Source organism: Calidris pugnax, unplaced genomic scaffold (genome assembly GCF_001431845.1).
Source record: "Calidris pugnax isolate Ruff unplaced genomic scaffold, ASM143184v1 scaffold18, whole genome shotgun sequence".
In the NCBI taxonomy this organism is placed as follows: domain Eukaryota; kingdom Metazoa; phylum Chordata; class Aves; order Charadriiformes; family Scolopacidae; genus Calidris; species Calidris pugnax.
Window position 1 is genome coordinate 858,657 of NW_015090812.1, and position 18,270 is coordinate 876,926.

General features: G+C 43.6%; 1 protein-coding gene across 1 annotated transcript in view; it reads right to left on the bottom strand.

Annotated features, from left to right (window-relative positions):
• INADL (InaD-like (Drosophila)) overlaps nucleotides 1-18,270 on the bottom strand; it is a 179,326-nt gene that overhangs the window by 8,249 nt on the left and 152,807 nt on the right. The window contains exons 34-41 of the mRNA XM_014939237.1: nucleotides 13,854-13,937; nucleotides 11,653-11,846; nucleotides 9,762-9,909; nucleotides 8,502-8,588; nucleotides 5,501-5,618; nucleotides 3,741-3,781; nucleotides 3,329-3,451; nucleotides 2,098-2,202 (exon numbers count right to left, since the gene is read on the bottom strand). Coding sequence (XP_014794723.1) covers nucleotides 2,098-2,202; nucleotides 3,329-3,451; nucleotides 3,741-3,781; nucleotides 5,501-5,618; nucleotides 8,502-8,588; nucleotides 9,762-9,909; nucleotides 11,653-11,846; nucleotides 13,854-13,937 — 900 coding nt within the window. The remainder of the gene's footprint in view (nucleotides 1-2,097; nucleotides 2,203-3,328; nucleotides 3,452-3,740; nucleotides 3,782-5,500; nucleotides 5,619-8,501; nucleotides 8,589-9,761; nucleotides 9,910-11,652; nucleotides 11,847-13,853; nucleotides 13,938-18,270) is intronic.

Below are 18,270 nucleotides of genomic sequence, written 5' to 3' on the forward strand. Positions count from 1 at the left end.
TGAGGTTCTCGGATGCCCTAAATGAAGGGGTCTGGCTGACAAGGGAGCTGCACCCGGCTCAGCCAGCAAAGACACCCTCAAGTTTTCCTTCCCCTTGTAGTGGGGGAGAGAGAGCCAGCCCCTATTTGTCGTATTTCGTTGTTAAATGAAATAAACCTATATTCCAAAATCTTCAGTTGGCAGTAAGAACGTATCAGAGTTCAACAACCTTGTAAAAAAGCTTCCCCTTATCTCATTACCACACCTGCAGAAAAGAAATTAAATTAAACCAAAGCATCAAAACAGCCAAAAGGGATGATTGTTCCCCCGAGACCCTAATCTCCCATTTGCAAACAGCATTTGCAAACTCCTTTACCATCCTTCCCGGGACGGAGCGATAATAAGCCTTTCCACACCGCTGAACGCAATTATCTGACCTTTCAAAGCAGTTTGCCATGAAGTGGTCTAACCCGATAATAAATAGAATTACTTAATGACACATCAGTCACGATTATCACGGCGATAGGATTATTCCATTTAGATTGTTTTAATAAAAAAAAAAAATCAACCCAAACCAACCAACCAACCAACCCAACAATCCGGTGAAGGAGCAATACTTATGGTGAGCACGGCAGGTACCCACACTTAGGGCAGGGCTTGCTGGTATTAAAATAACTTCCCACCTTCACAGAAGAGGTTTTTATGAGAGGAAAATAGACTCTGCCCTATCAGAACAAACCCGTATCATCTGCAAAAAGTGTCAAGCCCATTTAAAGTCAGAAAGCAAAAACACGGGAGGAATACCCATCAGCTGACAAACCCCAAGGACGTTTCCAGAAGAACCTCTTTGTTTCTGTGAGGGACCAACTGCCAGCCCGCTTCGTGGGGAATATTTTTAAATACACCATGAGGTAGAATACGCTGTATTACAGCTTTCAAGCTTTTCAAGCAATTTTGGGTTCTGCAGCAAGCTTTTATTTTCTATTCAGGGAATACTGTTGACATGAGAAGTGAAATTACTCAACGCTAGTAACAATATGATCACTATAATTTAACAGAAAATCCTCAGCTGGTGTATATCTGTGTATTTCCTCTGACTTCAATGGAACTACACAAATACACCATCTGTTCTGGAACAGGCTCATCACTTACCAGGTCAGCAGTTCACGGACAAACAAAACAAAGAATAAGCAAGTCTAAAACTAAGTTTATTATAATTTCATTTCTTTTTTTTTTTTTTTTTTAATCTTTTTCTTCCCCCCCATTTTTTATAGTCACATTTGTGTTGCAATGCAAACAAGAAGCTGGCAAAAACCTCTCAAGATGCGCTCCAGTCCAATATGCCGTGACGATAAAGAAAATTAGAGTAGATTTTAGTGGTACGTCTTAAGCTTTTTTTTCCAATTGTTACAATAATTCTGCAAACGAGTAGTATTTTGAATTCTCTCCGGCAAGTATTTTTCTCATTTCTTTGTGTAAACATAAAAATAAACTAAAGATGAATGCACTGGCAAGCAGCAATTAGAATCAGAGTGGCAGAACATGCCTTCCTTTTGGCTGGCACATAAACATGGTGGTGATAACGCTGTTTTTCTCTCTCGAGTGTTATTTTTCATTACCTGTAGAATAATCAATTCTGGGCAGCACTGTCTTAATGATGATGCTATCGTTTTTACTAAATGCTGCCCGCATTTCTTTCTTCTACCCCTTTCAAGAAGAAGGAAATTAACACCGTGGGCAGTTTGGCCACAGTGTAGTTACACGCACGCACACGTACACACACACACACACACATCGTTTCTTGTTCCTCGTTAATTTCAAATTAAAAAAAGAAACAACAAAAAAACAACTCGGAAGCTTGTTGATTTATCATGTATAGCAACAAGTTATTTTGTTCTCTTTGTTACGCTTTTATATAATCGTGCTCACAGCCTGTATGAGTGGCAATAAAGAATTTTTGAATGAAAATTATTTCTCGCTTTCATTCTGTGTAATTCCCATCAGCGAGCACCCTGCAACGCTGTGATGCCTTGTGCCAGTGATGCTTAGGGTTTGGTTTTTTTCCTGCCTGCCATTTATCTACCCTCATGCAGCTGCATGTTCAATTTATCATCATACCTGCAGGATAATGCTCCCATAAGCATTCTTTAGTAGATTAACCGCATCTGCATGAGACAGCCCATCCAAAGGTTGCCCATTAATACTGACAATCCGATCTCCAACCTAAAAGTACAACAGTAATGGAAAATTACTAGCATTAGGGAAAATTAAAATTAAGAATGCTTAAAATTCCTCGTGAACTTGGCACCGCACAGTCATGCTTCTCTTTTGCAGGATCCCTTTTGTGAGAATTCTGCATTGCTAGTGATCATTTACCATTCTTCAGAGCAAGTACAGAGCAAGTACAACACAGATTTTTTAAAAATAACAATGCAATCAGAGAAACAAAGATGGGTTGTATTTTACTCTTTCTATTTGCAAGCAGAGAGAGTGAGATTTTCACTGCTGTCCTCCCGCCCAGAAAGGATTAATTTGTGTCCATATGTGCAGACAAGTTCACATTCTGACTATGTGTGCACATGTGGAACGCAGTATATGAAAGAAGGCACTTCTGATATTAATCTAATTAACCTAGATGATTTCTTCTTCTTATACATAACAATGATCTTGACCCTGGACCTTAGTGCTATTGTGTAATTCTGTTAGAGACATGGCATGAATGTAGCAGCGTGTGCTAATAAATCTCATGGGCCAAAGCAGTCCTATATATCTGCTAATAAGTTCTTTTCAATACTAATGGTATCTTGAAACTCTCTCCAAAATGGAAAGGGTTCACCATGGTCATTCCTGGAAACCCACATATCCTGTGGGTCTGATATAAGTGCCTTATTTTGGTGTTTGTTTATAAGGGCCTTGAAATCAAACAACTAACTTCCGACCTGGTTTTTAGCTGGTTTGAGCTTTACATGATGCCCAGCCTCCAGTCCCCAAAATGCCTGTGATTTCCAGAGAGCATGTTGCTGCCCTCCCTGGGTCTGGATCAAGATATACATTCAAAAACCACTGCAAATGTGTTTATGTTCTTTCTCTTAATGTCACTTTTCCAATGTGGGCAACAATTGCCATTATCCCAAGATGCAATATAATTGAAAAAGGAAGAGAAGGGCAAGTGTGGATTTTTTTGGGGGGGTGAGAAGCAGAGCCTATGAGACATTATCAAAGTGATGGCATATACAGAAGTGCTTGAGGCTCCTTCTCTGTGGGACACACGGCAGATGAAATAGGAAATGTTGAGGGGACCATCTCTGGCAGATGAAATAGGAAATGTTGAGGGGACCCCTCTACTCACTCTGAGCCTTTGTGTACGTGCAGCCACACCACTGGCTTGGATCATGGCAATGAAGATGGGAATATCTCCTAAAGGACTTCCCTTCCCTCCTGCTATACTGATACCAAGCGCATCATTTGGCCCCTAAAATAAAAGCAAAGCAAACCAACATTTGCAATTGGAATAACTTATAGAGGTCAGTGTTTGGGGTATAGAAATAACTGATTCATTTGATTTATGGAACAGGGAGAAAATAGATAGGATTAACTGACACACACATCCTCGCACACGCAGGGCCCATTACACAGCCACGCATCCACCAGCCTACTGCAAACACAAATAATGCAATTCTACTTCTGAGAAATGCAACAAAAATTAACAACTTCAGTTAAAGGTGTCAGCTTTTTGAATCGATAGAAAATAACTCACTGACCCTTGTTATCTCCACAGTCCTCGGGCCCGTATCTGCTCCTACTAATAAAGAAACAAACAATTACCTCCTGTAATTAAGAGATAATATAATGAAGAGATAACGCTGTCGGGTGACAATGGTCCCTTGCTGCCTAGTCAGAGTTATCGCCGAGCAGAAGCGGAGCCTTCCTGTGCCAAACCAGGCAGTGAAGCTCACGTGAGGAGGAGAGGATCCCTGTGTCACCCAGGGATGAATAGGGATGTCATCGCTCCGGCTGACGGATGCCACCGCGACGCCCATCGCAGCGCAGCCGCCGCTCACCCCCCCCTACTGAATAGCAGCTCTCTGCCGGCCTGAAGAAAAGCCCTATTGTGTGTTGCACTCCATTAAAGGTTGGCTTATTATTCATAAATCACAGCGTCCCCACCACAAAGGGTAGGGGACACGGCTGGCCTGAGACTGGTTGAGGTTCCATTGATTTCCTCATCTAATTTGTTCTGTATTAGGAAATAATAGACAGCCAGGAAGGTCTGGCTGGCATATATCTAGCCATAGGACATTCAGAAGTACTCAAAACAGTAAAAAAAACCCACATAAACAAAAAAAAAAAAAGAAAATAAGGGAAAAAAGGGACACTTCCAAAAAATCATTTGAGCTGGGACTAAACAGCCAAAAAGCTGATGGTGTTGTCAGGACCTGGGCTCTGCTCTACCCCTAATTCTACCAGCTTTAATTAAACTATGTTAAGAACCTTTTAGAAAGCAAGCAAAATTAGTCTCTTTCAAGAGTTAATGATTCTGAATGACACATATCAGTACTTCTCACTGCCACGCACGGGTGCTTGGGCAGATACCTGTTCTGCAGACCCCCAGCAGAACAGCTGAGGGGCAGCAGGAAGCCCAGCCCCAGGGATGCTGAATCCTCAGCGCCACAGGGCCCTTCCAAACAGATTTAGACTGGAGATTAGGAGGGGGTTCTTTACTGTGAGGGTGGTGGAGCACTGGAACAGGTTGCCCAGGGCGGTGGTTGAGGCCCCATCCCTGGAGATATTCAAGAAGAGGCTCGCTGAGGCCCTGGGCAACCTGGTCTAGTTGGGGGTGTCCTTGCTGACTGCGGGGAGGTCGGACTAGATGACCCTTGGAGGTCCCTTCTGGCCTGGGAAATTCTATGATTCTATGATTCTATGATTCAAACGGCACAGGGAAAGCTCCCCAAAAAGCCACACGCCTCCTCCACTGCTTGCAAACTGGCAGAAGAAATGTCTTCAGCCCACAGTTGGACATGAGCAAAGGTTACCAGCTCCTGACCCCAGCCAGAGCACACCGAGGAGCAGCCTCTCCACAAGCTCCCACAGGTTGTAGATCCAACACTTGCTAAATCTGGGAATAGCGAGCGAGCTGAGCATTGTGACTTTCTCATTACAAAACACCCCTTTATAGGCTCAAGAGCAACAAAGATATAAATGAAGTGGTGGCAGCTTTATTCCCTGAGAAAACCGTTCCTAAAGCGAGAACCTTGCCTGTGCTAAGCCTCCGACAAGGGCGTCGGGGAATAGCAGGGAGCAGGAACTCTGCACTTCAAATAAAGGAACTTTTACTCTACTAGCAGACATAAAAATAATGTCATCTGCTGGAAAGTGCTTTGGTCTTAAAAATATCAGTGCTACGTCTTCTGGGAGGCTGAGTAGGAAAACCAGAATGAAGTATTCAGTTTTGCTTTTAAACCAGCACAAATACAAAGCAAATAACAGGCAGCTATTCTGACAGCCACCCAGATTATACCTGAGTTTCTCTGAGACACATCTGCTGAAGATCTTTTTGTGCTGACAAAATTCTGTAAGGTAGAGAGGACCGGAGCGAGCGCAGGGTGGAAGTGGCCATGGACACTCTGTTGGCTCGCCTGAAATAAAAAAAATAAACCAGAACTAGTGAGTCAGACCCAAATATTAACTTTATACCAGTTTTCACAACATATGGGTGCAGCTGTGCTCTGTGCCAACCAGACTGGAAATACCACATTGGCCACGCAAGTGCAAAATCCTCCAACTTCATTTCCAAAGGGAGAAACTACCAAAATCCATCCCCGAGTTGAGGGCAAAGCCATAGCACTGCACACCTGATGTGTATGTTGTATGTTGTTCAAGAGTGTATGTTGTTCAAGTCTGCTCTAGACAGCATAAGGAAATAAAATTAATCCTCCTCCTCTGCTTATTCCCAGTGTGTCTCCCACCCTGACAAGAAGGGGAGATGATGGTTGCTGCTAAAGCTTGTGGGCATCTCCTCCGTGATGCATCCTGAAGGCAGCTCACACTCAGATGAGTGTGCACCCGGCAGGACACGTAGCAGCTCCTCTCCCAGGGGACAGGGATGGCACTCACACCCATCTTGTTTTAAGCTACAGGCTTTGTTATTTTAGCTAAATGTCTTGTCTGATTACAAGGTCCTGTATTCGAAGCTGCTCCTTTCATTTGACCAAGAACCAGAGTCACATCCCAGGTGTGGGATGAGATGCCTGTGTCCTAGAGCTGACAAAAGGGAGAACACTTTAAATACTAGAAATACTTAAAGGGAGGGTGTCAAGAGGAAGGGGCCAGTCTTTTTTCAGTGGTGCCCAGGGATAGGAAATGAGATAACAGGCACAAACTTGAACATAAGAAGTTCCATCTAAACACGAGGAGGAACTTCTTCACTTTGAGGGTGGCAGAGCTATGGAAGAGGCTGCCCAGGGAGATGGTGGAGTCTCCTTCTCTGGAGACATTCAAAACCCACCTGGACACATTCCTGTGCAACCTGCTCTGGGTGGACCTGCTCTGGCAGGGGGTTGGAGGAGATGATCTCCAGAGGTCCCTTCCAACCCCACATCATTCTGTGATACTGACAGCCTCTGAAGACAGCTGCTTGTGCACGTAACCAGTTCTTGGCTGTCCATTCCCAGCCCTCCTTTCCCTACCTCCTTATCCAGCCTTATCTTCAGACCCTGCCCCTGGAGAAAACATCATTCTCAATTTAGGAAGTGCGTCTGAACAACAGGCTTCACCGAGGGCCAGATCTTTCCAACTGAGCTGCCTTATGTAAAACAAAGACCTGGTCTCTACTTCTCCATCCACAGCAGAGCCTTCTCCCTTCTAAACGCATTAGGTGGGGAATCAAAGGCTCTGGCAGCGTTCCTCCCGGCTGCCCAGCGTGCAGCTGTCAGTGAGGAACAACAGGCAGAGCACAATTTCCACCTCCAGTTGCCAATTCATGGGGCAGGGAACATAATTTGCAATGTGCGTGAAAGAAACCCCTGTCTGCACCCCAAGGCTTGCATCCCTCCCCCTAAAGGTATGTGATGGACCAAGAAAAAAAGCCAAGTGAGGACAAAAGTTCTGGATGCTCTTGGCCAGCGCCTTCTGAAACGTGGCTCCCAGTTGTGCAAATCATTCAAGCTGATTTGCCGTATTATCTGCCAAGATTTTTATAACTCTTGGAAGGCTTTTGCTGAGAAACATTTATTCACTTTTCAAAATCACCGAGTCACTTAGGGGCAGTGAGACGAAGGCTCTCAAATGACTCTGCGTGAAGAACAGCAATTAAGATTTCTAGTATTAAAGGAAATACAGAAATCACTAGGTTCCTGCAAAAGCCTCTTCTGCTACGAAGAAAAGGGGACGACGTTGTTTGATCTGATTTTCTACCTGGAATCATGTTAAATACTACAGCGTTTTGCTTCCCTTTCAGCTATGAGTTTTACACAGTAAAACTGGGTGGATAATTTTTAACCGTGGCTTTTTTGATTCCAATCCTCTTCCTTAGCCTATCTTTTGACACAATGACCAGAAGAAAGTAATATTTGAGACTGCTGCCTTTACTTAATGCAATCAGCATCGCTTTCCTCCGTTATTCCATTTTTCCTTGCCCGCTGCATGCAGTGCAGATGTTTCTCCAATGATATTTAGTGATTATTTTCAAAGCTGGGCTCAGTCCAGCTGTTCCCACGTGGCTACGGGCTCTTTAGCCCTTCCTGACACTTCACCCACCCAGAGAACAGGCAGCATCACTTCAGAAAGTTAAGAAATCACAGCACATGACTATGATTTTGGCACCCTTTTGGGGTCGTTCATGCGCAACATCAAGGACAAGCCTCCCCTCTCAGGGACAAGGGCAGCTTTGATATCATGGCAAAGCAGTTGGCTCTTCGGAAGGAAAATCCATTAAAAAAAAAAGTTTTCTAAGTCATCTTGCCTTGTTTTTCTCCCTTGCAATCCTCAGGTTTAATACCAACGGTATCAGTGTCTGAGCTGATTGGGGGGCGCGGGGAGAGGGGAAAAGCCCTGCTCTGATTGAAAAATGAATTGTTGTCCTCGCTTCAGGTAAAAAGCAAGTGAAGCAGGAAATTGCTCTGTGTTTTCTTTGAGAGGAAAGCAGCTCTCATGTGGTTCTGCCATAAGATAGGCAAAGATACAGTTCAGTTTCATTAACTCATTTTGATTGACAAAACAGCTGCAGAAAATACATTCAGCATTTAAAAAAAAAAATTCTGGGCATCGCCATTTGAGAAATATATTACATATTTCTATTGTGTCTCAGGAAGACACCCCTTAAAAAAGAAAAATACATGAACTACCTCTTCTACTGAATTGGCATTTCAGCATGACACCGACTTTGCAGTTTCATATAGAAAATTGCTGGGATAAAATATTTTGCTCCACATCCCCAGCATGGTCTGTGGAAGGCTCAGGAGCGCTGTCCCCGTGTCCTGCCCGTCACAGCTTCATGTTATAGATATGAATTTGTCACTAACCTGGCTGTTTTGGGATGTTTTCCGTGAAGATAGCCATGATCCAGCTCGCAATCTCCCAAGCTCGAGATGCACTAGGCCTTGGGCACACTTGGAAAAAAAAAACCACAAGGTACAGCATTTAAGTAGACATATAAGTAGATGCTCTCCTGGAGAGAATTCTGTTTATATTCAGCTCCACAATGCCGTGAAGAAAACCACAAGGAACGCTCAAAACATTCACATTTGTATTTAGACAATACAAAAAGTGTCCATCCCTGGATTTGGGGTTTATTCTGAAGGTTTATCCCTGGTTGCTGAAATCAGTATGAATCTTCCTACAGGCAAACTGTGGATGGCCAATTGCTCAGTAAAAATAAGCAAAAAGATCCCAACTCTTTGAGAGATGTTTGCCACAAACAACACTCATGGAAAGCACTTCAGAGGAAAAATGCTGCTGAAAAAGGTGAATTTAACGCATCTGCACTCAACTTAGTAATATACCCTCATATCACCAATTTCCAACTCTTAAATAGGTAAACTTTTGGCCAGGTACCAACCCTGGATGGAAAAAGCAAGGAAATAATTAGCCTTTCCTTTTAAGAATGAAAGAAATCATATGCAGAAACACCAGTGGTGATGGCAGGGAAAAAGCCCTTGTCTCCAGATGTAGTTTTGAGGAGAAATGGGTCCGCAGCATGGCTCCCACCCATCCTCTCACCCTTGCAACAGGCTTGTGGGGCCCAGGAGCGGCACGGAGGAGCTAACATCAGGCACCGGCAGCCAGGCCACCCCCTGCCCTCTCCCCCCGATTTAAGCAGCTACAAGCTTTTTAATGGCAAAAAGCAAATTCTTCCAGACTGCACAACTTCAGAGTATAAAGTCACCCTGGGAAGACAGAAAGCTGTGCAGAAACGGATTTAAGCTGCCATTTTATAGCTGCAGGTTAGTACAGCAAAGCCAAAGGCATTTTATTTCAGTGCTGATTTGTATGCCTCTCAGGTTCCCCAGTATTTTTCTAACGTATGAAATACCCAGTTGCATTTTCAAGTAAATCCCTAAATACTACATGTGCTTTTGTTTTCCCACTTGGTATCATCCCACTTCTAAATATACACGGAGAAGTGATTTTAAATGAATCTCCCAAAGTTATTTCAGATGAAATTCCTGCCTCGGTAATCAGTTCGAGCTGTCCCGTGTATGTGTAAATAGCACTTCAGGATAATCACCTTGCATAGTGTCAGTGACTACAATCCAGTATCTTAAAATGTATTATGTACTCACCTTAAGTATGGTGGCAACAGTCTCTTGCGAGGCATTTCTCATATCCTCTCCATTTACAGACAAAATCTGATCTCCTTGAATTAATCTTCCATCTAGGTCTGCAGCTCCTCCTTTAACAATGTCAGAGATAAACACTCCACTTCCATTTCTAACAATGCAAGAAGCATATGGCTAATTACAAAATCCAATATTCTTTGGGAGACCAATTTAGATTACACACATTTAAGAGACTTTAAAAGAAACCTGTGAGCATAGGAAGAACTAGTTTTACACCCCATTCAACCATTCGAGTGGAAAAAACCTATGAGTTTTAAAATCAAGGCATGTTTTGCTATATTTAATGCTGTCTTTCCCCTTGAACAGTTAGTTCTGACTGTATGAGCCATAAAGATTCATAAAAAATACCACTTGTATGAATAAAAAGCCAGGGATGGGTCTAAGATGGAGTTCAACTCTCTCCTGATGTGCCCGATATGAATTATGCAGCCTCAGATATTTTTTTCCTGCATTCCCCCTGAAGGTGCAGCTCGGTTTCTGCTCTAGAAGCCCGGAGGCCCCCAACAGAAGAGCAGGGAGAACTCTGCAGAAAAGACTTTTATAGTCTGCACATGAGTTATGCAGCAGAAACCCCAGGCTTGTGGCTGTCCGCCCGCAGCGAGGCCTGCAGGAGCAGCCGGCCACGAGGCCAGGGGAATATATTTATTTATCAGCTCCAGCCTCCTCCCAGGGGGGGCCACAGGACCCTCTGTGCTGGCCCCAGCTCCGGGGCTCGCTATGGTGGGAGCTGGTGCCAGTAAAACACCAGGACTGGGCGGTTGGTGCCCTTCCCCTTGAAGGACACAACACTTCCCAACCTGAATTATACCTGGGTATCATTAAATCGACTTCAGACTGGAAGGTGGGAATCCCCTCAAGCAAAGCATTTAGCAACAGTACAGAAAAGTTTTGCCCAGAACCAAACGCGGGAGGGCTGGAGACTGCGATTACCATCTGTAGGGTAATTTACATAAGCTAAATTAATTACCCAACCCGCAATCTGCTCACAACACCTGGGTTAAACATCGCCACTCTTGTAAAAAAAAAAAAAAGCTGCGGAAACTTTGCTGACCATACACCGTCAGGATAATGACATGATGATTTGTAATTGGGAAAATAAATTTTTTTTGGCAATCCAGAAGAGCAACCATATGACTCTTTATGTGCTAACACTGAACGAGTGCTCACCAGTGTCGTGCCGTAAATCTCTTCTAGCAACGAAAGATTAAATCTATCAGCACACTGGTTCGAATGATCTAATAGCAATGGTTTGGAAATACATCAGTAAAAAGTCACATTTTATTAAGCAGCTGTTACCTACAACCGTATCTTAGAATCTGAGCTGCACTCACAGAACTGCTGTCTACAGGGTTGGAGAGTCACTTTGATATTCTTCAGGATTTGGGTCTATCTCAACTTCTTCCACTGACATTGGTCCCTTTGAACCTGAGCAGCAACTAGATCTAATTCACAAATCCATTTTCAAAGGCATATCCTGGTATTTGGTAACAGGAAGGCTTCTCTCCCCATTTTGAAACCCAAAAAGCCGTGGGTAGGGCTTTCGAGCCCTGAGGCACACCTATGCTGAAGCCAGCACAACAGTGACCTCCTGGCTCTGCGTGTGGCCACCTGGGCACACTCCGTGCTGGGAGCCCTCCTGGCCAGCACCAGCCCTGCCCACATGGGTTCTGTGTCATCATTCTGATAGAAGAGTGCCCCACGGCACCCCTAAAGATATTTAGGCACAAACTTCTGCTCCTGATGGAGTTTTTCCTTTATTTCATGTTCCATTTAATGGCAAAAAAGAAAAATATTTCTCATTTGAAGTGCAGTGCGATCAGAGAGACGCTCTTACCGTTTTCCAGCTATGCTGAGCCCCAGTCCCCGGCCCGTTTTCTTTTGTATATCTACATAGAAAATCTCCAAGTTTTCTTCATCTTTGTAATGTGCTTCATCTCTATAAACAACCAGCTGCACCTTCTGGGGCGTCTGTCTCAGCGCAGTGATAGCTTCTTCATGGCTGGCATTCCGCAGATCGATCCCGTTCACCTGAAATAATCAGTGTTTTCTTTCCAAATGACACATATAAATGATCTTTTCATCACGCCCTACCCTTGTGTGACAGGGCAAATTTGTCAAATTGACACCCCCTGGCACTGTAATTTAGTGCTCCCATTTCCAGAGGGCTGAGCTCCTGGATCTCCTACCGCGAGCCAGTTCAGCACTTTGTGTAAATCACAATAATCAAAACATTTTGCCTTCTAAGTTTTGTGGGTGTTCTTCCCTTCTTTTGAAATGCTGGAACCTCAAACAATGATTCTTTCTTACACCTAAACAAAGTGGGACGTGCTCCTTTGAGCTTCCTATCTCTCTTACTGCTCAGATTCCTTCTCCCCAGGCTTCCCGACACACGGAGCAGGATGGGAGGGATCAGAAACACGGGCACATGGCAATGGCGAAGGCCAGGCAGGACCTATTAACTGGTTATTTTGCTTTGTTCCAATAGATGGCACACAAGACCGCTCCTGGAGCACTCCATTACATTTCTCTTACAATAACCTGAAAACGTTTTAGTATTTTAGTAATATCAGACCCAACAAGAAGTTCTGATTGAAGGCCGAAGTACCAAAAAAAAATATATTCCAAGTTGAAACTTAATTTTGCCAAGCCTGATCCACAGATGCCCTTTAAGTTGTTTGCCAATATTCTGTTGACAAAACCATCTTTTATTTCTCAATACTAGAAAGTATCAATGCTTAAATATTTTTAAGGAAGTACTATGAACTGTAACTCAGTAACAATATAATGTTAATCCACTCACATAACACAATAAGTTTTAAGGCAATGAAAATATTTCTCAGTATTTCTAGATATGCAAAGTTATAATCATACTTAATTTTACATTAAGTTAATTAAGCCTAATCTATAGTAATTATATTCTTTTGTTCTAATTCTGCACACGTTTATTTATGTACTGTGTTGGTATTCTTTTCTCGACACAGGCATCTACGTGTGCTTTATCATACTAATCTGAAACTAATTCAGAGTCATCTTTTTGATTCATTAGTAGGGCTTTTAAAAGCTGAAATAATAACAATATTACGGCACACAAACATTAGCACTTTCCTGTTTGGCCAGAGAAGAATTAATTAACCTTCCCCATTTTTATCCCCTAATTACTCTGCTCTGTTAATACACGGTTATTTATAAAACGAAAACAACATTTCAGCCACAACGCTAAAAAAAAAAATAATAAAAAAATATATATTTTCAATGCAAGAGCTGTAAAGACAACTCCCCAAGTACCCCTTGCTATTTTTCTAACCCTACACACCAAAGCCTTAATGGCCATGCTGGGAATTTGTCCTGGTCTGACAGCGAGAGGCTGCAGCAGCTGCGCTGAACCCCTGCCTGACGCAAGTTTCATTTGCAGACCAACACTTCGCTCTTAACCCTTTCCCTCCTCCCTTTCCATGCTTTTCTGCCAGGGGGAAAAGAACCCCACTGTATTTATTCACAGAAATCATTCTCCGCGTTGAACCGTGGCCTGCAGGAGCCGGCAGCTCCCCTGGCAGGGTGGGCAGCGTGGGTTTTTGGGCAGGGATGTGGGCAGGGATGCTGGCAGGGATGCAGGCAGGGATGCTGGCAGGGATGTGCGCAGGGATGCTGGCTGGGATGCTGTGGCCCTCTTCCCCCCCCCAGCCCAGGGTGCTCAGGGAGCCCAGGGATGCCGGAGCGGCAGCGGTGAGCGCAGGCCTCCGAATGAAAGATTAAACAAATGAATAATAGTGAGCTATTGGACATGACAGCTGAACTATGTAATTCGAGAACTGCCTTGCTCAATTAAATTTAATATATTCTCAATTTGTACCTTCAGTTTATATGAATATGTAAGGAAATATGAATTTGTCAGGACATTCTTAGTGACAGGAAAGAAGCTTCAAGTAGAGACCCTACTCAATGATCCCTCTTTCCCCTACAAGAAACCCCCGCTGCGTTGAATACAAATATACCTGACAAAGATACAAGCACATACACAAGGAGAGACTCTTTTACCTCCAGGATCTGATCGCCGGCCCAAAGCCTGCCATCCCGGGCTGCTGCCCCCTCTTCATAAACTTCATGGATCACTATGGCATCCTGTGGGAAGAAGAGGGTGGTGTGAATACTCCTCCCTTCCCAACCACCCCCAAAACGGGCAGCCCCAGCCCACCCCAGGCAGCAAAGAGGTGCAGTGCTCCATCTCGGGATAAGCACGGCTGTAACACAGATTCATCTCTTTTTAAAATATTTTGGGATAAGAAGATTACTCCTGTAATCAAAACACAGATAGATACCAGTAAAAAAGATTTTGTTCATCACTTCAGGGTACTCTTGTCTAGAGCTTCTCAGGCTTCCATCATTTTTATACATTGGCATCAGCAGTACTGAACTCAGTGTGAACCGCCGTATTAATATCGTCTACTTTTTATGATATTATTTAAAACCAGATTCTTTGGAGCTATGAATATTTTTAGGGACTTGGCATAGATCTCAGCTTTAAGCAAGAGCCGAATGCCTTGTGGTAAATAGCGCTGGTTAAATCTGTAAGAAATGAAATCCAGAAGAAACGAACAATGGCAAATGTTAGTTTATTACTGAGGTTGGAAAATGTAGGCAGTGGCAGATGTAGCTTCAGGGAAGGTTTCAGTGATTTAATCTTATTGCCAGCAATAGATGTCCCCAAAGAAAACGCATTACAAAGAACATACTGTTCTCTTGCTGGTGCTTTCCCTTTGCATTGTTCTGGTCTGGTTCTATTTTTTTTATTATTTATTTTCTTCTTACTGAAACAAATAGGTGAACATCCTGCTGCAGCGCAGGATGGGTCGCTTTACTGGGCAGAACGTGCTCCTCTCTCCAGTGTCACCAGCAAACACCCAGAAATGGCTTCACTACGAACTTTAAAATGGCTTTGGTGATTTTCAGTTGGAGAGGTAGGGATGAGAGAACCTGTTCTCAGCCACATACACCCTCCAAAAAACGCTACGGTTGTGAAGTTCCTTCCCCAGTTTGATGTACGTGTCGAAGGGGAGACTTTCTGCAGCAAAAGGCAGGGGGGACCTGCAGCCTGCCAGCCCCGCTGTGCGCCTTTTCCTGCAGCAGGGGCAGGAAATCACTGCCGGGGCAGAACAAAGTGCCTCCATGTTCTCAAAACACCATCAGATGCTACATCTCTCATCACTGAGTTAACTCCCCCCCATCGTGTTGCCTTTCCCAGCACACATGGCGCACGTTGAACAGAAAGAAAAACCCAAACGCCCTTAAGCTACTGCTCTGATCAAGACAACATCGAGAGCATCGCTCTCTTTCATTCCCACTACACCTTATTTAACGATGGGGACTTGTCTCTCCAGCAACTGGAGCACAGCACCACTGTCACAGGCTCCCTCTTTGATACATCCAAACCAGCCCCCAAAAAAAAGCCTGGAGGATTTCAATCGCAAATGGGTTACAGCTGATCCAAGCGTCCCAGATGGGGGAAAAAAAGAGATTTCTATCTACATAAATGAAGGCAAAATACTCTGAGCTGTATACTAAGGTAATTAGGAAAATCAAAAGAATGGTTTGATTAAAAAAAAATATTTTTTTTTTATATATATATGTGCCACTGGCAACTGCAGGGTTTTCTTGAATAACTGAAACAGGTCTTTGCAGTGGAACAGAGTAACACGTGCACGTCCATCTCAGCAGCACTGCCAAACCCCTCTGCTACAGGTCTTAGATCTTCCCTTCGTTGTGGGGTTTTGGTTGTTGTGGTTTTTCATTTGGTGGTGGGTTTTTGGTTTGGTTTGGTATTTTTTGGGGGGTAAGGGGGGAGGTTGGAGGATTAGCTTTGTTTTAAAAACGCTCACATAACTCTAAGTCAACACGAGAGCCTTTGGCCTGGGTGAAAGCCAGGAGGGTGACAGTGATGTATATTTTTTCACCTGAGGCTGATCGTGGGTAACTTTGAGAAAAAGCTGAGTCTGTGGTTTAGGACTTCCACAGCACACTTCACTTTCACTTTTTGAAAACACTTTACAAAGGAAGGCATTTAGAAGCGACCAATGAGATCACGCAAAATATTGACTGGCCGGTTAAGACCAGCATGGTTCAAGCAGGATGAAGAGGATGGCAGTGGATGGACATGAGGTTCAGTAGAAAAATGTCAACATGACCATGTAACAGCAGACTGGGCACCTACACAAGATGGTCAAACCAAACACTTTCAAGTCTGTATTGAATCTGATATTTCCTAACTTCTGAGCAAGGAGCTTTTAATAACATTTCTTGAAGTTTGTTTTCCAGCTGCAGTTGCTTTAAAAAAGGTCCCCGAGCTGGAGTTCCCAGCTCTTCCCAGTGCGTTACTAAACATAAAACCACACATACCTAAGGCTCAGACTCAGGAACCACCGAGTGTTATCAGTTTGAACAATCTGCACCATCTATTTGAAAAGGCAACAATTCAGTATTACACTGCGGTTCCTGCATGTGTTAGAAGCCAGACCTAGAACTAAAAATACATATGGCATGAAAAGGTACATTCCTGTTTGGTCTCTGCCTACCCCGAAGAAGGAAACATCTCGCTGACCTGCCAAAGCACTGTTTTTCTTAACTAGGTTTTCTTTTTTTAAAGTAGTGTAGTTGAACAGGGCTTATCGAATCGATTAAAAGCAGAATGAAGCAATGTGTCCACCATGTCTTGTAAAGATTTTTAAATAGTCCATAAGCATAAATATGGGAGTCTTCCTGAGCTTATAAACTATGATAAACACACTGATACTTCTGGGATCAGCTCAAAGTACATTTAACCCAGAAGAAATCTTCTTCCACCAATCTAGTGGGATCTGGATAAGACACTCGTTAGTTTTGATCATCCACGACAAATCACTAAAAACAAACTATTGATGTTATTGAAGATTTTCAATTATATCCATATTTTAAAGAAGTTTATGCAGTAATAAGATGTAATGTCATACCCCAGCCACCTAAACTGAGCCCTAATCTATAATGACTATCAAGTTGTGACACCCCACTCAGTGACTCAGAAAAAAAACTAGGCTCTATCATGATTAAAACAATACACAGCATTTATTCTGTGACACCCCGCTCAGTGACTCAGAAAAAAACTAGGCTCCATCATGATTAAAACAATACACAGCATTTATTTAAAGAAGAGGTTTGGGTTCCTGGATGCCTGCAGCTCCTGCTCTCTAGCTTCAAATTCCATTGTGTGGCTGAGATTTCTAGAAGTCAAGGCCTAAACAGCTCAAAAATCAACCAGTGGAGAGGGAGGAAGGGAAAGTGGTGCCAACGTTCCACTAGAGGATGTGAATTCACAGTGGCTCTGGACTGGTTTTCACTCCCATCCCTCCCCATCTCCTCTCGCCACCAGTTTCATACAGATTATGGCACTCCATGATACAGCTCGGCGGGGTCACAAAAACTGCTTGTGCAGATGGGGGAAATGGAAACACTCTTGTATCAAGAACAGGGTTGTTTAAAGAAAGATACCCAGCTGCTGAAAGCACATACTTCGTAAGGTTTACAAATATGTTAAAAAAACCTGGAGCTTTAATCTTTGTATATTTTGACAAAGAATGCTCCGTTAGTCTGGGACCCGTATATAATTTGGGAATTAACGCGAAGTTGAACATTCCTTGTATGGGACAGAAGGATGCAGAGTACAAGCCAGAGCACATAAACAGCATTTTAACAGGCTAAACAAAGTCCAGGCTCGCAGGTGTGATCCTTGACTATTCAACCATGAAAACCCTGAAAGACAAAGTCGAAGGAGAGCTGTCTGCTGCTGCTGAGGCTGCCAGACATTATCGGCTGAATAAGGTTTATATTGAATACTGAAGGGGCTGCAGTTCAATGAAATGAAGCTGGATGCACTGATGCAATCTACACTGCACGGCTACAAAAATCACCCGTGAGCCAGAACAGTTCCCAAACATGGCAAGAACATACATGGTTGGTATATGATACACACCAAAGCTGTTAACAAGTGGTAAAGTTTACCAAACCTGCCACACGGTATATTAGGTGGTATTTTGAAAGGCTCAGATTTGAGCTGTGGGACAGCTACACCCCACTCACTCACTTTTCCAGCAGAACATCCCTGAGATTACACCGTCTCTTGAGCAAAGGGAAGGCACACAGTTGACAATTCTCACACTGACTGACAAAAGAGGTTTTGGCTCTGGAAGAAAAACCAGATGAGCAGAGTTATGCTTATAAATACTTAAAAGGAGGGTGTCAAGAGCATGGGGCCCGTCTTTTTCCAGTGGTGCCCAGGGATAGGACATGAGATAACAGGCACAAATTTGAATAGAAGAAGTTCCACCATGAGGAGGAACTTCTTTACGTTGAGGGTGGCAGAGCTCTGGAACTGGCTGCCCAGAGAGGTGGTGGAGTCTCCTTCTCTGGAGACATTCAAAACCCACCT